At 43.5% G+C, this 21,346-nt stretch overlaps 7 protein-coding genes across 7 annotated transcripts; all 7 read left to right on the forward strand.

The window, feature by feature from the left end:
- Nucleotides 1-4,034: 4,034 nt before the first annotated feature.
- LOC117892321 (23 kDa integral membrane protein) lies at nucleotides 4,035-6,943 on the forward strand. Its single transcript, XM_034798474.1, has 6 exons — nucleotides 4,035-4,098; nucleotides 4,426-4,623; nucleotides 5,863-6,036; nucleotides 6,103-6,264; nucleotides 6,323-6,520; nucleotides 6,582-6,943. The coding sequence occupies exons 2-6, from the start codon at nucleotides 4,567-4,569 to the stop codon at nucleotides 6,651-6,653; spliced, it is 663 nt and encodes a 220-aa protein (XP_034654365.1). The 5' UTR covers nucleotides 4,035-4,098; nucleotides 4,426-4,566; the 3' UTR covers nucleotides 6,654-6,943.
- Nucleotides 6,944-7,659: 716 nt separating this feature from the next.
- Nucleotides 7,660-11,351, forward strand: LOC117892324 (protein late bloomer). The gene is made up of 4 exons (XM_034798476.1): nucleotides 7,660-7,956; nucleotides 10,393-10,557; nucleotides 10,622-10,972; nucleotides 11,036-11,351. Exons 1-4 carry the CDS (start codon nucleotides 7,897-7,899, stop codon nucleotides 11,114-11,116), a joined length of 657 nt encoding a protein of 218 aa, XP_034654367.1. The 5' UTR covers nucleotides 7,660-7,896; the 3' UTR covers nucleotides 11,117-11,351.
- A 361-nt stretch (nucleotides 11,352-11,712) lies between these two features.
- Nucleotides 11,713-12,815, forward strand: LOC117892318 (protein late bloomer). Its single transcript, XM_034798471.1, has 5 exons — nucleotides 11,713-11,875; nucleotides 11,928-12,122; nucleotides 12,181-12,345; nucleotides 12,403-12,600; nucleotides 12,721-12,815. The coding sequence occupies exons 1-5, from the start codon at nucleotides 11,816-11,818 to the stop codon at nucleotides 12,796-12,798; spliced, it is 696 nt and encodes a 231-aa protein (XP_034654362.1). The 5' UTR covers nucleotides 11,713-11,815; the 3' UTR covers nucleotides 12,799-12,815.
- A 564-nt stretch (nucleotides 12,816-13,379) lies between these two features.
- LOC117892319 (tetraspanin-9) lies at nucleotides 13,380-14,694 on the forward strand. The gene is made up of 4 exons (XM_034798472.1): nucleotides 13,380-13,676; nucleotides 13,764-13,946; nucleotides 14,014-14,376; nucleotides 14,435-14,694. The coding sequence occupies exons 1-4, from the start codon at nucleotides 13,617-13,619 to the stop codon at nucleotides 14,513-14,515; spliced, it is 687 nt and encodes a 228-aa protein (XP_034654363.1). The 5' UTR covers nucleotides 13,380-13,616; the 3' UTR covers nucleotides 14,516-14,694.
- Nucleotides 14,695-15,497: 803 nt separating this feature from the next.
- Nucleotides 15,498-16,465, forward strand: LOC117889714. The gene is made up of 4 exons (XM_034794135.1): nucleotides 15,498-15,621; nucleotides 15,678-15,848; nucleotides 15,950-16,306; nucleotides 16,364-16,465. The coding sequence occupies exons 1-4, from the start codon at nucleotides 15,571-15,573 to the stop codon at nucleotides 16,463-16,465; spliced, it is 681 nt and encodes a 226-aa protein (XP_034650026.1). The 5' UTR covers nucleotides 15,498-15,570.
- Nucleotides 16,466-16,913: 448 nt separating this feature from the next.
- On the forward strand, nucleotides 16,914-18,659 carry LOC117892320 (23 kDa integral membrane protein). The gene is made up of 5 exons (XM_034798473.1): nucleotides 16,914-17,117; nucleotides 17,179-17,257; nucleotides 17,806-17,967; nucleotides 18,027-18,389; nucleotides 18,449-18,659. Exons 2-5 carry the CDS (start codon nucleotides 17,192-17,194, stop codon nucleotides 18,539-18,541), a joined length of 684 nt encoding a protein of 227 aa, XP_034654364.1. The 5' UTR covers nucleotides 16,914-17,117; nucleotides 17,179-17,191; the 3' UTR covers nucleotides 18,542-18,659.
- A 132-nt stretch (nucleotides 18,660-18,791) lies between these two features.
- On the forward strand, nucleotides 18,792-20,319 carry LOC117892327 (23 kDa integral membrane protein). Its single transcript, XM_034798480.1, has 5 exons — nucleotides 18,792-18,956; nucleotides 19,446-19,604; nucleotides 19,669-19,830; nucleotides 19,892-20,086; nucleotides 20,144-20,319. The coding sequence occupies exons 1-5, from the start codon at nucleotides 18,897-18,899 to the stop codon at nucleotides 20,213-20,215; spliced, it is 648 nt and encodes a 215-aa protein (XP_034654371.1). The 5' UTR covers nucleotides 18,792-18,896; the 3' UTR covers nucleotides 20,216-20,319.
- The last annotated feature ends 1,027 nt before the right edge of the window (nucleotides 20,320-21,346 follow it).

Here is a 21,346-nt window from a genome sequence, read left to right on the forward strand (position 1 = left end):
AAAGTTAATCCACTTCAGACACTTGGCAGGAGCACTGCGAGCCCCATGCATACGACATTTCTATGACATTGTTTGGCCTCTATGGCTGCAGTGGATTCTTGTGGGTTTCTGGCAATTACAGGGTTAGTTGTGTGGTTTATTCTTTAAACTTTGGGCAATTAATGTTTATAAAATTCTAGGAATTTCATGTTCTCTATAATTGGCTGATTGTTACAGCTCTTCTGATTCTATTAATGTTTTTTTATATTATTTATGCAATAATTCTCAGTGATTGTTGGACCTGGAAGGTGACATTCATATGTTCTGGTGGGTAGCTGCTTTGCAAGTGGAAATCTTTTATAATTACTTATATTTAAACAGGCACTTTGTTGAGCAGTTTTATCACAGTTACATTACACGTGTTGGTGTGCAAGGAAATCGTACAAAATCGCTGGATCAGGGGCATGTTAAAGGCCATTGCAGTGCCTGCTGGATCAGTAATTGCCAAAAATATATGCCTAAGCAGAGTGTACATTAATGATAATTATTATAAAAATATATGCAAATATAAAGCGTAAAATACTTGATTTTATAGATTTTTCCTTTTCTAAAAGAAGTCATTTGGCAGCTCAAAATAGGAAATAAATATAAAATAAGAACAAAGAAGATGTCTGGCAATCTTTTGAAGCTTTCATCAATATATTTAATTTTTTGTATTACTTATGGGATGAGTAATACCCCTAGAAATACCCCTAGCATCTGCCGATAGCTCTTATCAAGCCTCGGTCTTTGTTTCGTTTCTTTCCTATTACGTGTTCTGTTGTTATCCGCTAAATTTCTTGTATGTTGTGGCTGTTTATAGGCAATTATTAACACTAATTAATAACATAACTAATCCCATTCAAACACACATTATAAGGGGAAAACCTTCTACTACTTTCCCTTAGCTTTTAGTAGAGTTTCTCCTGCCAAAATGTTCAAACACTTGTCCTCCATTTTGGCATATTTTTTCACTTTTCTGTGCAGCTTTGTCATGTTGGCCATGACCAATATTTATTTATATTCTTACTTGGCGGAACCAGAAGACTTTCGTGATTGTTGTAATGCCATCGATGATGTGTTTCGGATGGAATTTATGGCCACAGGGCACGCTGTAATTGGCATATTTTTAAATTATGTGCAACTGAAAGTGGGTAAACTTCAACTTATGTAAAATATTTAGTAATATTTGGAGCACTTTCAGCTAAAACTGCTGCTCTGCCTCTGGATTGCGCTGTTTGTTGTGGCCGAGTTCGAGTTGGTTTTTATTATAATTCTGGACAGCTTACAGAACTTGAAGATCCATCCGCATTTGCATTTTTTGCACATATGTAAGTTGGAAATTCATTTAAAAATAATTAATGAGAATTTGGTTTACTTTTCTAGGTTTGGTCATCTATGTTTTGGTGTTGCTTGGCAGAACTTGTAAAAATCTCAAAAATTGCGGCATTGAAGAGCCAGAAAAGTAACAATTCAAGACAAAATAACATTTTTCTGTTGTTTTTTGTTATCATAAGTAATAGTTGGAACTGTCCTAGAAAGAGCAATAAATATTAGGAATTGTTTTCTAATTATGCCAGCCCCACATCCATCTGCTGAATTGCCTGTCAATTATGTTATGGCATAAAACAATTATGTAAGAACATTACATTACATCAAATGGGGGGTCATAAAATTATGTAGCTACATGCCTTGGCAGGAAGTTAGTATTCCTCCTCCTTCCAAAACCTAAACATCGAGCATGTGCCGGCCACTGTGTTCCATTTTCGCTTATTTTTTATTTTTGCTCACTGCTTTAGTCGCGCTTTTTTTTAACACTACATATTTATTAACGTACTTTCTTGAACCAGATTTGTACCAGGACTTTGTTGCTAAAGAATATATTTACATGTTAGATGTTTGGACAGCGCTGCTCGCTTCCACGGGAATCTACTTGAATTATGTGCAATTGAGAGTGGGTTTACCTTCGAAGATATAAAATAAAAATATATTTTTAATATATTGTTGGCTTGCAGATAAAGCTGCTGCTCTGCCTGTGGATTTTGGTGTTTGTTATTGTCGAATTAGAGATGGTTTTTTTAATTGTTTTGGAGAGCATGCAGCACTGGGACCCCTATTCATCTTTACATTTATTGCAGTTGTGTAAGTGGAGATGCTGAAAAATGTGGAATTTAAATATTGAATGCTGATTTGTATTCCCTTTCTTTTAGGTCTTGCCATTTATGTTTTGGTATTAGTTTGCTCGAACTGCTCAAACCTCAAGTACTGCTCCATGGAGCAAACATAATTGGGGCTGTTTTTTCATTAGTTAAATGCAACACGAACACGCAATAAATATTAATTGAAAATAATTTCTTTGAGTGTTATGAATGAGCTAATTTGTTGGAATATTGCCACTAATTGTTGTATTCTGGAACTATTAAAATATTCCTTGTGCAACGCTCCTTTGCGATGTGTCAAAATTTGTTGCTAGTTGTCTTTGCTGCATTTTTGGTACTAAATGCCTATCTGTTGGGTTTGCTGAGCATAAATTTGTTAATAATATTTTTCAGCGATGAAGAGGCACTTAATGAAGGTACATATAAGGGGTCAAGGAACACAAATAAATGATTATCTATGTATACATATATTTTTTTCTATTTACCTTTTAGAATTCTTAAACATCTGGGTAATGCTCGGCGTCGTTCAAATGGCCAATTCAGCCTACGGTCTATCATTAGTGTGCGGCAAATTAAAGGTTTGTTGGGAAAATTCTACAACACAAAACATAAGCTTATAATTTGACTGCAGTTGAAGGGCATCATATTCACTTGGACTGTGGTGTCTACTCTGGTGAACCTTTTGTTATACCCGGTACTCGAAGAGTAAATAGGGTATATTGTATTTGTGCACATAACGGTTGTATGTAACGCACAGAAGGAAACGTCTCCGACCCCATAAAGTATATATATTCTTGATCAGCATCAATAGCCGAGTCGATTGAGCCATGTCTGTCTGTCCGTCCGTCTGTCCGTCTGTCCGTCTGTCCGTCCGTCTTGTTGAGCGCCTGGATCTCAGAGACCATAAAAGCTAGAGCCACCAAATTTTGCATCCAGACTTCTGTATGCTCACACTGTTACAAGTGTATTTCAAAAATCAGCCACGCCCTCTTCCGCCCCCGCAAAAGGGCGAAAACCTCCCAAATCTACAATTTTAAAGATAAAAGAAAACTAAAAACGCCATTCCGTAGGGAATGACCATATCTATCTGATCACCAAATTGGGATCCGATTGGATCATTATTATGGCCACAATGAAGAAATTAAGTTGCAGTGGCTAAACCCACCCTGTCCAGCAGCTTTTGTTGCTTTTACACATTCTCTCATTCACACTCTGCTTCGCGCAGTGGCAGAGGCCTCTTCCCCTGACACGTCTCTGACTCATCCTCGGCCACGACTCTGCCGCTGCCTCTGCCCTGACTCTGCAGTGTGTGTCTCTAGGGGAGGGTGGCGAGCTAAAGGAGCGTGTTGGCGTGAGTAGTGTTGTTGATGTAGATGACAGATGAAGAGAAAATGTAAAATTTGACAAATAACCGCTAAGGTGCAGATGTAGTACTGAGTACCGGGTATAAGAGTTGTGACGCGGCTTAAGACGCGTCTCACAACGTTCCTCCTCGTTTATTTTCTGGAACATACGATTTGCGCTCCAGTATAGTCAGTCATTTGATGCTTATGGTGGAATTACCTGCATATATTGTGAAGGTAATTAAAAGATAAACTTTGTATAAATAAAAACTAAAGTTTCATATTCCCGCACAGCTTTCAGCTTATGCACTTTGTATGTGGTGTTTACGTACTACCGTGAACTAGTGGCAAGCTTAAATAACCCGTAACGGTTCTGCTGTTCCGTTTGCACAGGCCTTAAAAGTCCGCTCTCTCTCTTTATTTTTCTTCAGTTGCTTTCTGTTGCTCTGGTCTGGCAACGCGCACGCCGCTCGAAGCTTTCTACAGCAATAGTCAGATGTGCGGCAAGCTTTTCGCGCTCACTTTTATTTTGGCGTTCGACAGAGAAAACGGTCCAACGCATTTGCTTCGTGCCGAAGGTAGGGCTAGACAGAGAATGCCACTGAGTCATTCAACTCTCGCAGCGAAACGAAACGATACGCGGTGGGAAAGTGCAGTTAGTCGGTGTCTCACTTGTGCGGCCAACGTGTAAACATTTAACATTGATAAGTGACAACATATTGGCGTTTCCAAGAATTACACTGTGAGAGAGTGCATAAGCACAAGGCACTTCAAGAGATTACGTTATGATCTCATTGAGCACAGAAAGTCGCCGCCGTTGAGCTTCCTGAGCTGAGAGCGCACGAAGGAGAGACGCAAAAGAAAATAAGCAAAAAATAAAAACAAGTTTACCTCTGCGCAAGCAGCTTGCTCTCCCCCCGACCAGGCCCAGTGGAACTTCGGAACGGAATATCCCAAGGAATCTCAGGTATTTTTGCCAGCTGAGAGGAAGCATTATCCAGTGGACTCAACGACCAGCTCAATCAACCGCCGTCGCCGCCGCCATCATGTCGTCTACGTCGGCTCTCAAAGTGTTCGTTTATGCGCTGGACATAGTTTGCGCGGTAAGTACGAGGAGGCGGAGTGGCTGCTCTTTCTTTTACCTCTGCGAGGAGGAGGCGTGTGGCTGCTCTTTCTTTTACCTTTGCGAGAAGGAGGCGGAGTGGCTGCTCATTCCTTTGCCTTTGCAGGAAGGCGGGTGGCTGCTCTTTCTTTTACCTTTGCGAGGAGGAGGAGGAGGAGGAGGAGGAGTGGCTGTTCTTTCCCTGTGCCTTTTCTTTTGCAATTTGGCGACGGCCAAGGCAATTGGGTCAATTGACCTGTTGTAAACAGCCCCAGCCACAATCGCTCAACCACTTGCCGCAATTTAATAATTGTTTCCCTCCGTTTCGTAGTAGTTCTCATATCTGTTGTGTTCCGATAAAAGAAACGCACAGCAAATCATGCAGTTACCGCCTCCAGTTATGAGTTTGTTTTCGCGCTGAAACTCAATGAATCAAAAGTAGCTTTTGGCGTGTGAATCATATAAATATCATTAAGTGGTTGTTCATTGGTGTTGCCGAGAGAGTTCCATGCAGAACATCTATCAATAAGCTAGTTTCAAAGATTATCAATTGTTTTGGTTTATTTACACGTTTTTAATTGCAATCAAACGATGAGAATAAACGTATGGTGCTGAAGGTCAGTGTAGGCTCATCCATTTTGAATGTCCAATCGATACGCGCGCCAAAGGGCAGATGTTGCCAGCTAATAAATGATAAATGTTCTTGGCTCAAACTACCACAATCAATGCCAATTAACTGGTACCTGTCTTTGGCTGAAATATGCTTGAAAACTCGAGTGTTTACTCATCGATGTGTGTGCAACGTTAAGCGGATAAAAATATCAACGCTTGCGTCATAAATACCTTTCCGGCTTGAATAAATTTTGAATAATTTACAAATATGCAAACAACAATCAGTTTGTCAAGTTCTCCTGTTACCTGATATAAGGCGTTAAGTTAACTACACAATGACCTTGTCCACAGCGCAAACGCAAATTGTTTGCACACAAAAGGGATAACCAGCGTTGGGCGACCTCCATGTGACCCATTTCATAGTGTGGCATAAATAGACACCCAACCCCAGTCCCCCAGTCCATTCCCGGACGCCAGTCAGACTAGCCTGCTGGGCGCCTATGCCATTTGAGTGCCTCACTTTGCTGAGACTTGTCTGAGGTCCATTAAAGTCTCACTTTTGGTCTCGCGCATTCTTGTCTTCAATTATTATTAATTTGTTTTTGTTTTCTTTCCATTTCGTGTGTAGCTGCTGGCCCTGGTGCTCATATCTTTTGGCATTTATGTGGTGGTGTCCTATGATCTGAATGAAATTGGTGGACTGTCGGCCTACGCGTTTATTTATCTCGGAGCGGTTGCCCTGGTAATCCTCTTGTGGGGTTATCTGTCTGCCTGGAAGGAGAATGTTTGCTGCACTGTGACGGTAGGTGGAAAAGTCTTTCACACTATTTCCATTTTGTTGTTTCTAATGTTTGATTTATATTTCTAGTTCGTTGTGTTCCTGTGGCTGATAATTGCCACCCAGTTTGCTGTCGTCTTTTTGCTCATTCACAACGAAAAGTCTGTGGCCTCCAATCTGGCCAATCCGCTGGAGGCCACTTGGGAGGAAGAGCTCAACAGTCCCGGCGCCATGTCCATCTATCAGAATTGGGTGAGTGTTGGAGTTCGTAACGATTTGAGGTTCTCTTTTAAAACCCTTTTCCTTGCAGTTCCAATGCTGCGGTCGCGGCAGCCCACAGGATTACATTGTCAACGAACGTTTGCCGCCAGAGACCTGTTTCCGCAATCATGACAAGAGCAAGGCCGAGAACCTCATACACACTGGCTGTCGCGTGGAATTTGAAAATTATTGGCTGCAATTGTTGCAAATATTCGACATACTCGGCGGAGTGCTAATTGGCATTGAGGTGGGTGTTCCCTAGACACTTCCAAAACTTATCTCAAACCAATTTTCTCTCCTTTTCTTAGCTCCTAATCAGCGTCATTTCGATTCGGCTGTGCAACAGCATTCGCAACGATCAGCGACGTTCGTATTTCTAAGACTAGTCCCACGAGATTTGCCAAATAATTGGTTGATTTTTTATAAAACAAAAATTGTTATTATTATTATTCAATGAGATTGGTAAGACGGAAAGCAAATGGCTTTGAAAACTATTGTTGAAAATTTATAGAATTGGAAATCGGGCGATACGAGTATTTAAACACACGTAAACACACACACACCCAAAGTCACATTTACACTGCTTAACTAACTCACAAATTAAATGCAATGCAACAAATATTAGCTATAAATCACACACACACACACACACTCACACACACTCAATTGTTAGGCTAAGCAATGTGAATTAATTTTAATAATTATTTATTTGAATATATTTCTAAATAAAAAACAGTCAACGAAAAAGTATTCAATTTGTGGCAGAAATTTCCTTGATCAAAAGGCAAAACATGAAAAATCATGTGCAAAAACAAGGTCAATCCTTGCTTTGAATTTCATAACCCAGCGGATCACTCAGGTCCATGCTGTTCCATCATTCCCATCGGTCCTCCAACCTTCTTTTATGCCTCTTCTATCCTCTCGTTGATCAGCTAACTGGCCACTACAAAATTTACACAAATTTTCCCATGTGCTTTCCATAAATATGTCCCACTGGCTGGAATGTATTTCCATCCTCAAAACCGTAACCCTGGCAGCAATATGTAAAGCAGATTTCCTCTGCTAACAGCACACAGAATTCAACTAAAACTGATTAATTTTATAAACCAAAAACAGAACGCGAGTTGCACATGCAAAATATAATCAAATAAAAATAGCTTTACTTTTATTTACATATACATATATGTATGCATGTACATACATATGTACATATGTAGCTACACATACATAGATAAGTGTGGAAAACGCCGCACCGGCACACAGTTTCGTTTCGTTTCCATTTCGTGCCAAAGCTTTTCGTTTCGTTGCCACGGCGTTCGCTTTTGCGCTCGCCAAACGTTGAATTTGTTTTTTGCGCGCTATCAGCAAACTATTGTGGAACGAAACGCTCCGCACAGTTTTCAGCTAACATTCGCGCGGAGAACATGAACTGAACCGGGATTATTGGTGGTAACCGCGAGCAACGAGCTTCAAATATTTTCCGTTTGTCAACAAACCGCGCGAGTTGCCAAGTGCACGAGAAAACACTTGCGATAAAAATAAACACTTGTGCGCCGAAACCTTTATAAAAATAAATACAAATATTTAGTTGGTGTTCTGTTTGAGATTAAGTAATCCAAAAAAATGGCTTGTTCCACCGGTGTGCTGAAAGTTTTTGCCCTCTTTTGGGACATTGTCTATGCTGTGAGTAAGCGGACTGCGCGCTGATCCTCTTGGCAGCTTGACCCCCGATAACATTAAGACGCGAATTAAACGTAGCTCCTACAGCTGGCCAAGGCTAATTGCAGGGCAAATTACTGCGACTTGAGTGCTGTCTGCCTTTGGCTAAATGCCAGAGAACTTGCTGTAGAGTAAAATTAACATTAACCCGCCCAGGCAATGCCTCAAGTTGGTCCAAGTTCATTCATCAGTCTCTGATGATCTGGTCAGGGGTTGGCGGGGCAATTGTTTATTTGATAGCATAGAACATCAAACTATTTGCTAGTCGTTGAGTTTTTCCATTCAAATGATTATTGAAGGCTATTTGTGTGCTTTGTTTCCGCTGCAAATGCGAGCCATAAAACCAACCAAATCTATGTCGAATATCCAGTTCGGGCAGTTGTCCTTCTGGCTAAAAGTTTTTGTGTATTAAAAATATCTTTTTGGCGTACAAAATGATTTAATATTTTATTTATTTAGTGCTTTTGTTTATTTGTTCGCTGAGCTTTTTATGTAGCTGGCAGCTAAAGGCAAAACTTGGTCACCCACGCCAGTCCGTTCGACTGCCCGTCCGCCTGGCACTACTTAACCCTGAACGAAAAAAAGATTTAGAATTTTGTTTGATTTTTTTCGTAGCTATTTCGTTTGCTGTTTTGTTTAAGTTTATTTTACTTGCTCGTTGATGTCATTTCTTAGATGTTTTGGGGCATATTTGTTTGATTTTTGGAATGCGGCCACAACGCGGCGTATGCGCAATTTTCCGTGGTCGGTTCCAGCCGACTAAACTGTCGTTTTGGCGCGACGAGATGCTCGGCCCAGCATTACTTCATTATGGGTGTGGATAGGGTAGGGCCCCAGCCTTTTGTTTCACCTTCAACAGAACCCACATAAATCTCAGTCCAAATGCCAGCTGCCATGGGTCTGGGCATTCGTATTTGGGCATTTATTTGATGTGCCAGCAATTGATCTGCCCACACGCTGATCTGTGCGGAGTGGAGCTGTGGAGCAGCCTTATCAGTTAACATGCAAATTAATGCTATAATTATTATCTATGTGGCAGGCCGAGTGTCCCCACACCAGCCCGACCTTGCGCACTGGCTTGATAATTGCGTTGAATTGCTCGCTAAAATGAGAGCAAATTAATAAAAGGTTTTTCTTTTTATGTTTGGCTGTTGCCAACACAAAGTTCTTATCGTTTTTTATTGAAACACCACCTGAGCGTGAGTGTCAGTCCGCTTAGTGCCTTAAGCACTTTGTGACTTGTGTCTGTAGATATCAAAACTAGAAAGTTGAGTGCAGAGTTCAGTCCCGACTACGAACCTTTCTGTAGTTTCTGCTATGAATTAAGTTTCAATTACAAAGTCTAATTATGCCTGAATGTTCTTAAGCAATTCCAGATTTGGGCATGTTTTGCATTTACATTTGATGTGTACCCAAATTTCCCCCGACAGAACGTGCCTTTGTGCCGATGACGCAGTTTGTTTGCTGTCTCTCCGAGCCCTTGAATTTTTGGGGGCAGCATAATAAATTACAATTAAATGGATAGCCCATAGATGCGCCATAGATACCACATAATGCCCAGCGCTGTCTGTTGCCCAAAACTTTACTGCTAATTGATGGCGCACTATCGATTACCTCTTTTAGATTATAACTCAATTAATATAAATGCCTTTAGGCCGCACCAAACTTGGCTGTTGGCTTCATTTATTATGCACAATTTGCAGCCAAGTAAGAGCCACTTTTAAGCCCATCCTTAAACCGCTTTTGGCTTTGGTTTACAGCCTAAAAATCGATGAAATTTTGTGCTGCTCAAATGATTAATCGTCCAAATCATTCATAATTTGTAAGTACAGCATGTGCTCAGAGCTTGAAAGTTGAGGCTCGACAAGTCACGTTCAAAGTCAACAAATCTGGCGACTGGTTTTTCGCTGTCAATAATTGTAAACACTGGGTACACAATGTACAAAAGGTTGCTGGCAACAGGTTGCTGCAAGATCACCATGGAAATGTGTATAATTATTACGCATTTTGGCAGCAGCAGGAACATTCGTTGCTTTTCTTTTCTATTTATTCAGGCAGAGCTTTGGGCAAGCTGCCAAATGCCCAAACACACAAACAGAGTCCACATTTGCCAGCAGTGTGTGAAATTTCGCACTGTATTGGTGTGGCTCGGTGAGTCATTGCGTTAAATTTAAAGTTGCAACTAGCGTTGCAAGTGGGTGAGGAAAACGATCAGAGACAACCACGAGACGTATACGTAATACGCCGAGCCTGCCGCGTATGAGTAATCCATCCACAAGCGGCGCAGGCACGTGGAAAATATGCAAACAAATCCGGCAGCTGACCTTCATTTTCTGTAGAGAATTTAATTACCAGTTGTTGCAATATTTAATCAACGTTCTCGCTCTCTCCTTACGACAGATTTTCGGCCTGATTGTCATCGGCCTTGGCGTGCATGTTGTCTATAAATTTGAGCATTTCAACACCGCCGCTTTTGTCATCATTGGCCTGGGCATCGTAGTGGTGCTGGCGGCACTCTTTGGCTCGCTGGGTGCAGCGCGCGAGAGCAGCAATATATCCAAGACGGTAAGTAAACATTACCCAAAAAATGTACATAAACAAAAACTAATCCCTGCTTTCCTTTCCCCAGTTTGTGTTCCTTTTGGTCGTGCTCATTGTGCTCGAGGTGCTGGTCGTGGGCTTCCTGTGGATCTTCCAAACTTCGCTGCTCATCAACGTGGACAAAACCTTCGATCAGCTGTGGAACGATCAGCCAGTGCCCATTAAGCCGGGCAATCAGAGCCAAATTGCCAGCCTGGAACGCTGGTTGGACTGCTGCGGCAATGTGGGACCCAAGGATTATATGCTGCCACCAAATAGCTGCTACAACAGCCAGTCCGACAAGCTCAATCTGGAGGGTTGTAGGCAAAAGTTTTTGGACTTTGTAGCCTCACGTTGGACAACTTTTAACTTTGTTTCGCTGGTGCTGGTTGCAGTGGAGGTGAGTGATGGGCCTGTGCCTTAGTTGGAAGCGCATTACAATTTGTTTTTCTGTGATTTCCAGATCATTTGCGCCCTTTTGGCCTATGTGCTGGCCAACAGCATTGTGAATCGCTGGCGTCGCTCGAAATACTATCAAAAATAAATGCCAAAAAATGAGTGTGCAATATTTTTTGAGTGCGATGTGCAATGCATTTCTAGGAAACAAAAGGCCAAAGAACTCGCAGTGGAAATTCCATAAAAAGATGTGCAACATTTCGTAGCATCTTTGGGTGCGAGAACTAACCATTTAGTTTGTAAATTTTAATCTAAACTAAGCTCGATCTAAGCCGCAAACTTTTGTAACAAACATTTCGATAAAGCCAAAGCCAAAATAAAGCAAAATTCTTTTGTAGTTCTTTGTAGTTCGCGGGGCAATCAAAATCAAATTCTTTCGTGTCTCAGGGGAAATATCATTTCTGGTTTTGTGCTGTTGACATCATTTGGATGATAAATAAGCTGCGGGACTGGGGCACAAGGTGAGGGTGGACACATGCTGCTTTCTGGGGCACATCCGTGGGCGTGCGACGCTAATTTTCTCGTCTATTTTCCATATTCTCGTATATGTATTTTCTCCGTCTGAGCTTTTATCTCTCTCTCTTTTTCGCTCTGTGTATTTTGGCCACTGCAACGACAGCGACAGACATTTGTGTATCTATTGGCTTTAATCGCTGCCCAAGCGCTTTGTCAAACAAATGTAGATTATGAGACTTTAGTCGTTGATTTGATGGCAAGGCCCAAGGTGTGCGCCTCCACAGCGGAAAATCTTTTGTGAACGAATTTCTCTCTCTCTCGGCGTCTCGTCATGTACTGCAGCGGCCGCCTGCTCAGATACATTCTGTGTGTCATCAGCGTGATTTGTGCTGTAAGTGCTTAAAAATAGCTTGACATTGGCTTGATGATGGATCTCTGCTTAGGTGGGTGGCTGCCTGCTCATCTGGTATGGCGCCTGGCTGCTGGAGAGTCTCGAGGATCAGCAGCGCGTCGGAGTGCTGGATCATGGCGAGCAGCTGGCCGCTGTGCTGTGCATCCTCCTGGGCTGTGTCATTATTCTAACGAGCATCTTTGGCTGTGTGGCTTTGGGCAGGGACTCCCGGACTATGTTGATTTGTGTGAGTCATGGAGGTTAGCCCTGGATGATCTTCAACTGATTTTTTCTGTACTCTGCAGCATGCCGTGCTGTTGGTTGTGCTGCTCGTGGTGCAATTTGTTTTCTTCAGCATTAGCTTTGCGGCCAGTCGGGACACGCTGCCAGACACGCTGCGGCAGGGCTTTGATGATCTTTGGGATCCGCAGCATGCGGGAAATAGCAGCCTGAATACCTACGAGCAGTGGGTGAGTGTTGCCATTGCCTAACCTGTGGGATATCTTCTGAAGTTCCATGTCTTCCAGCTACACTGCTGTGGCCGCAACAGCGCCGAGGACTACATGCACCTGGACAAGGAGCTGCCTGTGAGCTGCTGCCGCGATCTGGACTGCACAAAGCCATTGAATCTCTTCATGACTGGCTGTGAGCTGCAGTTCAAGGATTATCTCAGCGCCAAAACGGCGAATTTTCATTCACTGAGTTGGTTTCTAATGCTCGCAGAGGTGAGATTTTTGTTTGCCCTTCCATGCCTAATGCTCAATCAAGCAATGCGCTTTCCACTTTGAATTATTTATATTAATTTGTGAAAATTAACTAATAATAATTCGTATTTTTAATTACAGTTTGCTGGTTCCGTGACCACCTGCTACCTGGTGGACAGCATACGGAACCATCGCGATCGTGTACGATTCTATAATTAAAACGAATAATTCTCGAATTGTATTATTATTATTATTATATTTGTGTGTTTGTGTTTTTCCTGGCCCACGTGCCCCGCGACATATTGTGATTGTAATTTACGATGATTAATCAAGTTAGGCTACGGAAGATATCTAGTATTCCATTCATAAAATGTGTAAACTTGCAACGCCCACGCGTGCGCTGCTAAAACAAATAAAAAAGAAGAAAACAAACAAAGAAGAGAAGAAAAGAAACGATTTTTGGCCCAACACATGGTGAAATTACTTACAAGGTGACGTTGTCCGCTGTGTGGGGAGGACCAATAACTTACTCACCACGCTCAGCGAGACAAGCGCTAGAAAGGGATGGAGTGGCCAGTGGTGAAGACGTCACCTTGTGAGTAAACTCTCCTTGGACCAGCAGATGGGCACCGCAGATCAAAAAAAGCTACACACGGCGAGGGGGCGATTAGGTGGGCGATGCGCGGCGCCGCTCTCGATTTTTACTCACAGATTTTACGAGCATATAATGTACGGTAAAAGTATATGCATATAGCGACACGCATATAGCTAGAATGTAGTCAAAACAAAAACACACTGTTTCAGTTGATTCACGCCACTGAAACACAGCGGTCAGCAGCGATCAGCAGCGTACGGGAGATAAATCGAGAGATACCTTGTGCTTGTTGCTGTATCTGTCAGCGGAAAACTGGCTATTGGCTATTGACCATATACGTAACCGCCTGCTCTGATGCATTCACTATAATTTGAGTGACACAGAGACGCAGCTTCAGTTCCCGTCCTCAGTTTCAGTTTAGAGTCTAGTGTCCAGCATCAACATGGGTCTGGGAGCCACTACAGTGAAGCATCTGCTGCTGTTGCTCAATTTTGTGTTTGCCGTGAGTGGAATGTGCATAAGTATGCGTGCGAGTGGGTAGCGTTTATCTGTGTCTCTCTCTCTCTCTCTCTCTCTCTCTCTTCTGCAGGTGCTGGGACTGGTGCTGATTGCCTTTGGAATTTTCTTTTTGATCAGCGCCGCCGAGAATGCAGTCAGCATTGGTGAGAACGTGGCTGGGGGCCTAATCATTGGCCTGGGCGCTGTCATCCTCATCATAGCGGTCTTTGGCTGCCTGGCGGCCATTCACGAGTCTCCACTTCGACTGCTGATGGTGAGTAGCCGATCTCTTATCTTCCTCTAGCACGATCTCCACTCTAACATTCTCTATTGTCTCGCAGTACGTGGGAGTTGTGGTGCTGCTGATCCTCACCCAACTGCTGTTCCTCAGCATGGCCTCGCACGGCACCAAAGACGGCCTCTCGGGCAGCATCAACGAGGGCTTCGATCGTCTGTGGGAGGCTGAGCGCAATGAGTCGGGAGCGCTGGCCTACTATGAGAACTGGCTGCACTGCTGCGGCGTCAACAGCTCCGAGGATTACTGGATCATCCACCATGCCATACCCTCCAGCTGCTGTCTGGACAACAAATGCGTGGACAGCACGAGTGTCTACAAGGCCGGCTGCAAGGCCGAGTTCGTGGAGTATCTCGACGACAAGCTGCTCGTGTTCAAGATCGTCTGCTGGCTGCTCATCCTAGGCGAGGTAAGTCGCAGCCACAACCCGCAGCTCACACTCAAACATTTTTCTCTCCCCTTTCCAGGCTGTTGGTGCGGTGTTCGGCTGGCTGCTATACAGCAGCGTCAAGAACCAGAGTCGTCGCAACAATGCGGTCTGGATGTGAGGCGCAGCTTAGGTTACACAAGTATTAAATTAAATAATATTAACAACGGGTTTCCAGTCACTCCTGTACTTGTCGTACAAACTCAACTTTTCACAAACTAATGAGCAATTTCGTAATCGCTTAATTCTGTATCTAATACTCAACTTACAATTTCTCAAGTAAAAGTTGTTCTGATCTAATGTCATGGTCTCTGCTGTGGTGCGTGCTGAATGCTGTGAAGAAATATTTTTGCTTTGGAGAGTGCACTCTGCTGTGGAGAGTGCTGTCTGCTTTGGAGACTACTCTCTCTTTTGGGAATGCAAGCACGGGATGCATAGAGAAGGGGGGAAGAGAAGCTCAAAAGGGTCTGGGATGCCTCTAAGTTACAGAATCCGCTACAAAATCAAAGTAAAAGATGGTTTAAATTGGAACAAATTGATTGACTTTGGAAATGATAATTTCTAGGCCTAAACTTTTTTTGCATTATGTTTTCATATTGGGCACCAAGCGACGCTTTTGCAGCAGCAGGTACCTAGAAATGCAGGTACACAAGCGAGGGCTTGCCCATAGTGAACCCTTTTGTGATTTTTGCGTTTCCCTTTTCACGCAACCTTCGTCGATGCGCCAACTTACGCCAAACGCACATATGCAAACAGCAGCTAGCTACCTGCTAGATTTTGTTGCTTTTATGCACAAAACCACCCCACATTTACCAGTGCAGCTTAAGTGCCGTTGGCTTATTGCAGTTATCTGGTGTACAGCAAACTGCTGTATAAAAATCGTATGGAGGGATCATTGGAACGGTACATTACTTGTATTTCTACGAATTGTTCCAGTTGTTGGAGTTTGCAGATTGATTTCACTTCAACAGAGCCTGGACTTGTGCTTTCCTGGTATCTACATAGTTCAACTGCTTGATTAAACTCTGTTTTATTTAAAACAAAAACAGTATCTTTTAGTTTTAATGTCAGTCTCGAAAATATTCGGAAATGTAAACTGTAGCACAGATTTACCCGTGACAACTGACTGTTCGAATTTCTCTACAATTTTGCTGATTTTTTTATTGTTTTCTTATCATGGCATCGTCACTGCAGAAAATGTTGCTCTCAATGAACTTTGTTCATTCCGTAAGTTAATGCTGCCCCATAAGTCCTGGGCGTCTAACATTTTCTTCACTTTGCAGACGGTTTGCCTATTGGTTATTGTCTGTGGCATATCCTTTTTTATAGACCAGATCAGCACTCTGGAGAAAGTTGCTGGCGCACTGACCATTGCCCAGGGCATTGTCGGACTGAGCCTGTCGATCTTTTGCAGGGGAGCAGCCGAATGCAAGTCGCCCGATTGGCTTAGAAATGTGAGTATGTCAAAGGCCCCACTTTGGCACCTTACAGCTCGTCCCACTTTGATCCAATTTTCGCGTTATTTTCAATCCTAAATTGTTCCTTTCCACTCTAGTATGTGGCCATAGCAATGCTGCAAATATTCAGCCAACTGCTGCTCCTGTACGAAGCTACCAATAGCTCAAACCGCATTGACAAAACCTTCGACGACTTGTGGGAAGCGGAACGCAGAGGCGCTGCACTGGAGCGACGCCTTGGCTTCTATGAAAAGTTTCTAAAGTGCTGCGGCGTCAACGGCACCCACGACTACTCAAAGATAAGTCTTCAGCCGCCGAAGAGCTGCTGCATAGACGAAGACACCGAGTTCGACTCCCCGCTACACCCGTATGGCTGCAGGGATCAGTTCACGGATTATGTGTTCAGCAAAGTGTTGCTGCTAAAATTAGCCTGTTGGCTGCTCATCATTGTTGGGGTAAGTACAGCCCAGATCCCAGTTGGGATTTACTTTATGTATTTATTTACGTTTCAGACTAACGGTGCGATGTGCGGCTGGCGACTGTACAGGATTATGAAGCGGCAATTGCAACGCTACAGTGGCGAATGGCTGGAGGAGAGCTCAAAGGAGATTTAAACTTACATATTTGATGTAATAATATTTATAAATCTTTCATTGAAGCTCTTCGAACTGTGGAACATTGTGTAGTTAAAGCAAAGAGCAGATATCCATCCTCCGACCACTTTAAGGCAGAGCAAACAGCCAACAAATCTTCGCTCTAAGTTCTGCCTTTGCTTCTGGTTGCTGGCTTAGCCTAGTCTTTGCCTTCCTACAAGTTCCTTCTTCCCAAAGGACAGCAGATCCTTCCCCTAGTCGCACGTTCTTGCTGTGATTTAACTTCCGCATGCCAAAAAGTCACCCAGTATGCGACACAACACTGCGGCTGCGCCATGGCCCTCGTTTTCTCGGGGGGAGGTTCTGACTCTGTTCGTTCATTTGTTTGGGTTTCGTTGGTTTCGGTGCCTCGTGCGGTGGTGAATTCCGCGTGTAATGCTCGACGGCGACACTTGGTGGCGTTCTGTGTTGTGTTTAGTCGCTGGCCAGCAGTTGAGACAGAAACACGAGTCCCCCCACAGATACAGAATTGGGTTCGGGGGAAGTCGGGCTCCGATTGAGACCATCGCTTAAATCTAGAGTAAACAATGGCCTCCACCCCGCTGGAATAGGGCTAATCGAGCGAATCGACTGAGAGGAAACTAATTTCCGTTCTATCAGTGCCGTCAGTGATGTGAGTGTTAATCAATTTTGAAACCAGGGAAAACTGCAAGTTTTCTCTTTCCTTTTTGTAGCTCTACGGACAGCATGGAGAAGTCGTTTCCCATATCGCCCTGGAAGTACGCCCTATTTGCCACTTGCATTTTGATAGTGGTAAGTGTGCAACCCAGCCCACTCCGCTCCATTACCCCCTGGGGCGACGCACTCCTGACCCATCCAAAGTCTTGCACAACAACCCGGTAGTGCCGCGAAAAAAATAAAATCAATATTGTGCAAAAGTACAAAAATTACGCGAGCAACGAACGCAGCGCATAAAGATGCCTAAAAGCAAATCGAACATAAAAATCTGAAATATATATTTATACATTTATTTATATGTACGAATGTTTATGTGTGTTCCGCCGCACAGCTGTTCGCACTTGGCACACAATTGGATATGGTCGTGTCTGTCCCTTCACTTCATGTAAAATGCTTACACAACCAGGCGCACCATTTTGATTATGATTAAGTTGATTTGGCAAATTAGTTGTTGTTATATTTCTATATATATATGTACATTATGTACATGGCAGAAACAGTCTGCAAAATGCCAAGGGTTAGCTCAAACGGGTAACTAATTTGGGTGTAAACATACAGCTGGGGGAACTCTATCTTTTCCTACTCTCTAAATATAATTCCAATTCTAATTCCCTTTCGTACAGGCCTGCAATGTCTTTTTCTTTTCCTGTGGCGTTGTCACCTGGGGCTCCGCAGCCTCCACCTTTGGCAGCTACACAACAGCGCTCGTTGGAGCGGCTGTCTTTGGCGCTGCCTTTCTCGGCGTCTATGTGGCGCTCAAGGAGTCCTACAAGTACTCCGTCGTGGTGTGTAATACCTGACTTCCAATAGCTTACATTACGCTAATGTGTTTGCCTACCCACAGTACATGTTCGTCAGTGGCTTGGTCATTGCCGCCATGGCTGCCTACTTCTTCACCTTCACAGCCATGAAGGGAGATTTGCTGGCGCACTTTGACGAGCGCATCCGGCAATTGTTTGAGGAGAAGTCACACAGCAATGACAAAATGCAGCCCATACATAGCCTATTTAGCTGCTGTGGACTGGACGGACCGCAGGATTATCTGGGCGAGGAGAACGGCGCCTTGCCGGCCAGCTGCTGCTATGCCTTTGACTGCTCCAATCCGACGCATGTCTTCCAGGAGGGCTGCGCCACCAAAGCCAATTCTAATTTGAAGATGCAAGCGAATATTAATTATTACTGCTGCATGGCAATTATTGCGCTTGAGGTGTGTACTGCGAAATGTTTCATTGGAAGAGTTTCTTAACTAAGTATCTTTCATTCCAGTTCATGGGCATTCTCACCGCCTACTACATGGGCCGCGCCCGAAAGTATGCCAAGACCAAGATCAAGGACGATGAGAGCCACATCAACGATTAAGTGAAAATGCCATAGCCAGCCTAAACCCAGCATGAACGATAGTTATCTAGATTAAATCTCTATTAATCCATTTAGCGAATTTGCCACTAGAGAATAAAACACTTTCCATATGCTAAAACGATTAACTCACTCACTCACGCAGCTCCTCGCACATTTGGCAGCACTGGCAAAGAGAGCGCTGAGATTCCTCCTCTTCTCCATTCGATTGTCTGCCGCAGCTCATTAGTAAAAATTTTCGTTTTCAATTGCTTGCTGGACAGCGATCTTGCTGGTTCTTTTGGTGTTCTCGCTGTCAGCTCTTCCCAACCAGTTTTGGGTTTCTTTTAGCCAAGTTTTAGTTCGATAATTTGCCAAGATGGGCTGCACTTCCGGTTTCATCAAGTGTTTCCTCAACACTCTTAACTCCCTCAATGCGGTAAGTTCTTCTGGAAATTCTTCTTCGAGATGACTTCACGCTGCTATTAATCCGCATATGTATAAAGATATTTTTGTTATTTTTTATTTGGTGTGAATACAACTTTGCATTTGCTTGTTTTTCAAAAATCGGTGCCCGTGCGTGTGTTTTCAGCCAAAAACTTGAACACGGGAATACTTATATAGAATGTGTGTTTCGTTTGCCAATAAATATTCCATTTTTGCATATATTCATGAGTTTGGATCACATTCTTTGTGATCAAGTTTGCTGAGATCAATATACAAACACTTTCGTTCTGCATTATCGAAGTCAAAAGTTGTTCCTTAGCAATTTTCAGCAAAGAAAAGATCTCCCAAAGTTCTCTTATTTCATTTTCTGACGCATTTTTCATATAAAATGCAACGAAATCTCATCTGCGCTGCGAGTCATTGACATTTAATTATTGTATTTACACCAAAAGCTAATCTTATTTGCCTTTTGGGGGGTCAGCTTGTGGGCCTAGCGCTGATAGTCATTGCCACGATAATCCTGGGCCAAGCACCTCTCGTCTATATCGTTTACCTCTACGTCTTGGGCGGCCTGATCTTCGTTTCGTCAATTCTGGGCTGCTGCGGCATCTGCCAGGAGAATGTTTGCATGACAGCAACGGTGAGTGGAGCAACCTCTTCCATATTCTCAGTTTTATAACTAATTTTATTACAATTTATTTTAGTATGGATTCATACTGCTGGCACAGCTAATAATTAGTTTGCTGGGCAACTTTGGCTTCAAGTTCAATGAGGATTACATACGGAAGTTTGCCTCCGAGGAGGTGCAGAAGAAGTGGGATCTGGAGCTGGTGGAACCAGGCGCCATGGACCCTTATCAGCGAACGGTTTGTGTTTGTTTTTTCTGTCCTATTCTCTCGATGTTAGGACTTCCACTTTGCTTTCCAGTACGATTGCTGTGGGCGTAATGGACCCGATGACTATGTGAGCATCGGTCGGGCCACTCTGCCCGCCACGTGCTACCCCAAGGAGAACCACGAGCTGCCGCACTTCACCACCGGCTGTGCCCAGAGCGCCGGTGACAAGTTCCTGGAGCTCTTCAATTACTCCAGCGACACCAACTGGATCTCCGTGGGCATAACCGTAAGTGTTACTTTGTCATCTGTTGGGTTTCCTCTAATGGTTTTTCATCTATTTCAGGCTTTGATGGTGCTGGGTGCCTTCTATCTCGTTGGACGCTTCCGCAAGCAGCGCAGGCGCTACCACTACTAAGGATTCCCTCGATCCGATCTAATTTCTGCTGTCTGATTATTGTGTTCGAATAAACTTGGCTGGAAACTAACATTCCATTCCCCCTGGTGGCGGGGCTGAGCTAATCTTTCGTTTTGCTGCTGGCTGGCGTCATTTATTCTCAATCTTCTGACGCAATCATGTTCAATCAATCTCACCGGTGGCGATCGCGCGTAAATTGCTTGGAGGGGAGTCAGCAATAGAGAGAGATGGAGAGATGGCAGTCACTCTTCACTCTCCCTCTTTCCCAACTCCATTCGAGCTAAACATCTGGCAAATGGCGCTACTGAAAGCTTAGTGCCTCTCTCTCCCTGCTCTTCTAGCTCTCTTTGCTCTTTCACCACAACAACCACCGCCGCTCACCGCTCGCTTGCTTCGGTTGTGTCAAGCAGAACCAGCTCCGGATCATCATCCCCTCCCCACCCGACGCGCTAGACATTCTGTTTGTTTGGCTTCCGAATGACAGCAGCACCAGCAAGAACAACAACCACAACAACAGCGCCGCCGTAGTAATGGCAAAAATATAGGAAAGCTCACTGCGTGGCGGCGAAGTTTTGATGCTCTAACTGCGCGACGAAAGAGAACAGAGTGTAATAAGATAATGTGTCCCAAAACACATGATTGTGTATTGGGAGCTTTATTAACCAAATACGTGGATTTGCATACTTATAGAAGCTTTTAAATGTCTCCACTCAGTTTCGACAATCAGAGCGAAAGTTGCTGCTCATTATTGTAATTTAATTGATTGAAAAGCATACAACTACTCTAAACTGTAATACCCTGAGAGAGTATACAAGCCACAAACCAAAAACTAATAAAGTAATTGCACAAACTGAAGCCGAAGCTTTGCTGCCCTAACAAATCGGTTGCTTATGTTACTCAGCTCATCCCAAAGAGATGAAATTTAGTAGAGCCGCAAAACAAAAGTGAATCTATAGATTGCTGATCTGGTTTGGAATCTGTTAGGCATTATTTTTCTTTCGTCCGCCCTGCATTTATAAAGTTCCAAACTGAGCGACTCTGATAGCGTATGTATAAGAATCATAAGCATTAGAAGCCACCAAAAGCAATAGAAACAACAAAGTTTGGTCTTTGACTTTGGCTTTTTTTCCC

Source organism: Drosophila subobscura, chromosome E, assembly GCF_008121235.1.
Source record: "Drosophila subobscura isolate 14011-0131.10 chromosome E, UCBerk_Dsub_1.0, whole genome shotgun sequence".
Classification (NCBI taxonomy): Eukaryota; Metazoa; Arthropoda; class Insecta; order Diptera; family Drosophilidae; genus Drosophila; species Drosophila subobscura.

Excerpts from the sequence above, each read along its gene's own strand:
- LOC117892321 (XM_034798474.1), top strand. The coding sequence starts at position 4,567 with ATGTCGTCTACGTCGGCTCTCAAAGTGTTCGTTTATGCGCTGGACATA. Across the intron at positions 4,624-5,862 it reads CGCTGGACATAGTTTGCGCG|CTGCTGGCCCTGGTGCTCAT; the intron begins GTAAGTACGAGG and ends TTTCGTGTGTAG. Across the intron at positions 6,521-6,581 it reads GAGTGCTAATTGGCATTGAG|CTCCTAATCAGCGTCATTTC; the intron begins GTGGGTGTTCCC and ends TCCTTTTCTTAG.
- LOC117892324 (XM_034798476.1), top strand. The coding sequence starts at position 7,897 with ATGGCTTGTTCCACCGGTGTGCTGAAAGTTTTTGCCCTCTTTTGGGAC. Across the intron at positions 7,957-10,392 it reads TTTGGGACATTGTCTATGCT|ATTTTCGGCCTGATTGTCAT; the intron begins GTGAGTAAGCGG and ends TCCTTACGACAG. Across the intron at positions 10,973-11,035 it reads TGGTGCTGGTTGCAGTGGAG|ATCATTTGCGCCCTTTTGGC; the intron begins GTGAGTGATGGG and ends TGTGATTTCCAG.
- LOC117892318 (XM_034798471.1), top strand. The coding sequence starts at position 11,816 with ATGTACTGCAGCGGCCGCCTGCTCAGATACATTCTGTGTGTCATCAGC. Across the intron at positions 12,123-12,180 it reads CCCGGACTATGTTGATTTGT|CATGCCGTGCTGTTGGTTGT; the intron begins GTGAGTCATGGA and ends TGTACTCTGCAG. Across the intron at positions 12,601-12,720 it reads GGTTTCTAATGCTCGCAGAG|TTTGCTGGTTCCGTGACCAC; the intron begins GTGAGATTTTTG and ends TTTTAATTACAG.
- LOC117892319 (XM_034798472.1), top strand. The coding sequence starts at position 13,617 with ATGGGTCTGGGAGCCACTACAGTGAAGCATCTGCTGCTGTTGCTCAAT. Across the intron at positions 13,947-14,013 it reads CTCCACTTCGACTGCTGATG|TACGTGGGAGTTGTGGTGCT; the intron begins GTGAGTAGCCGA and ends ATTGTCTCGCAG. Across the intron at positions 14,377-14,434 it reads GGCTGCTCATCCTAGGCGAG|GCTGTTGGTGCGGTGTTCGG; the intron begins GTAAGTCGCAGC and ends TCCCCTTTCCAG.
- LOC117889714 (XM_034794135.1), top strand. The coding sequence starts at position 15,571 with ATGGCATCGTCACTGCAGAAAATGTTGCTCTCAATGAACTTTGTTCAT. Across the intron at positions 15,622-15,677 it reads CAATGAACTTTGTTCATTCC|ACGGTTTGCCTATTGGTTAT; the intron begins GTAAGTTAATGC and ends TTCACTTTGCAG. Across the intron at positions 16,307-16,363 it reads GGCTGCTCATCATTGTTGGG|ACTAACGGTGCGATGTGCGG; the intron begins GTAAGTACAGCC and ends TTTACGTTTCAG.
- LOC117892320 (XM_034798473.1), top strand. The coding sequence starts at position 17,192 with ATGGAGAAGTCGTTTCCCATATCGCCCTGGAAGTACGCCCTATTTGCC. Across the intron at positions 17,968-18,026 it reads CCTACAAGTACTCCGTCGTG|TACATGTTCGTCAGTGGCTT; the intron begins GTGTGTAATACC and ends GCCTACCCACAG. Across the intron at positions 18,390-18,448 it reads TGGCAATTATTGCGCTTGAG|TTCATGGGCATTCTCACCGC; the intron begins GTGTGTACTGCG and ends CTTTCATTCCAG.
- LOC117892327 (XM_034798480.1), top strand. The coding sequence starts at position 18,897 with ATGGGCTGCACTTCCGGTTTCATCAAGTGTTTCCTCAACACTCTTAAC. Across the intron at positions 19,605-19,668 it reads ATGTTTGCATGACAGCAACG|TATGGATTCATACTGCTGGC; the intron begins GTGAGTGGAGCA and ends AATTTATTTTAG. Across the intron at positions 19,831-19,891 it reads TGGACCCTTATCAGCGAACG|TACGATTGCTGTGGGCGTAA; the intron begins GTTTGTGTTTGT and ends TTTGCTTTCCAG.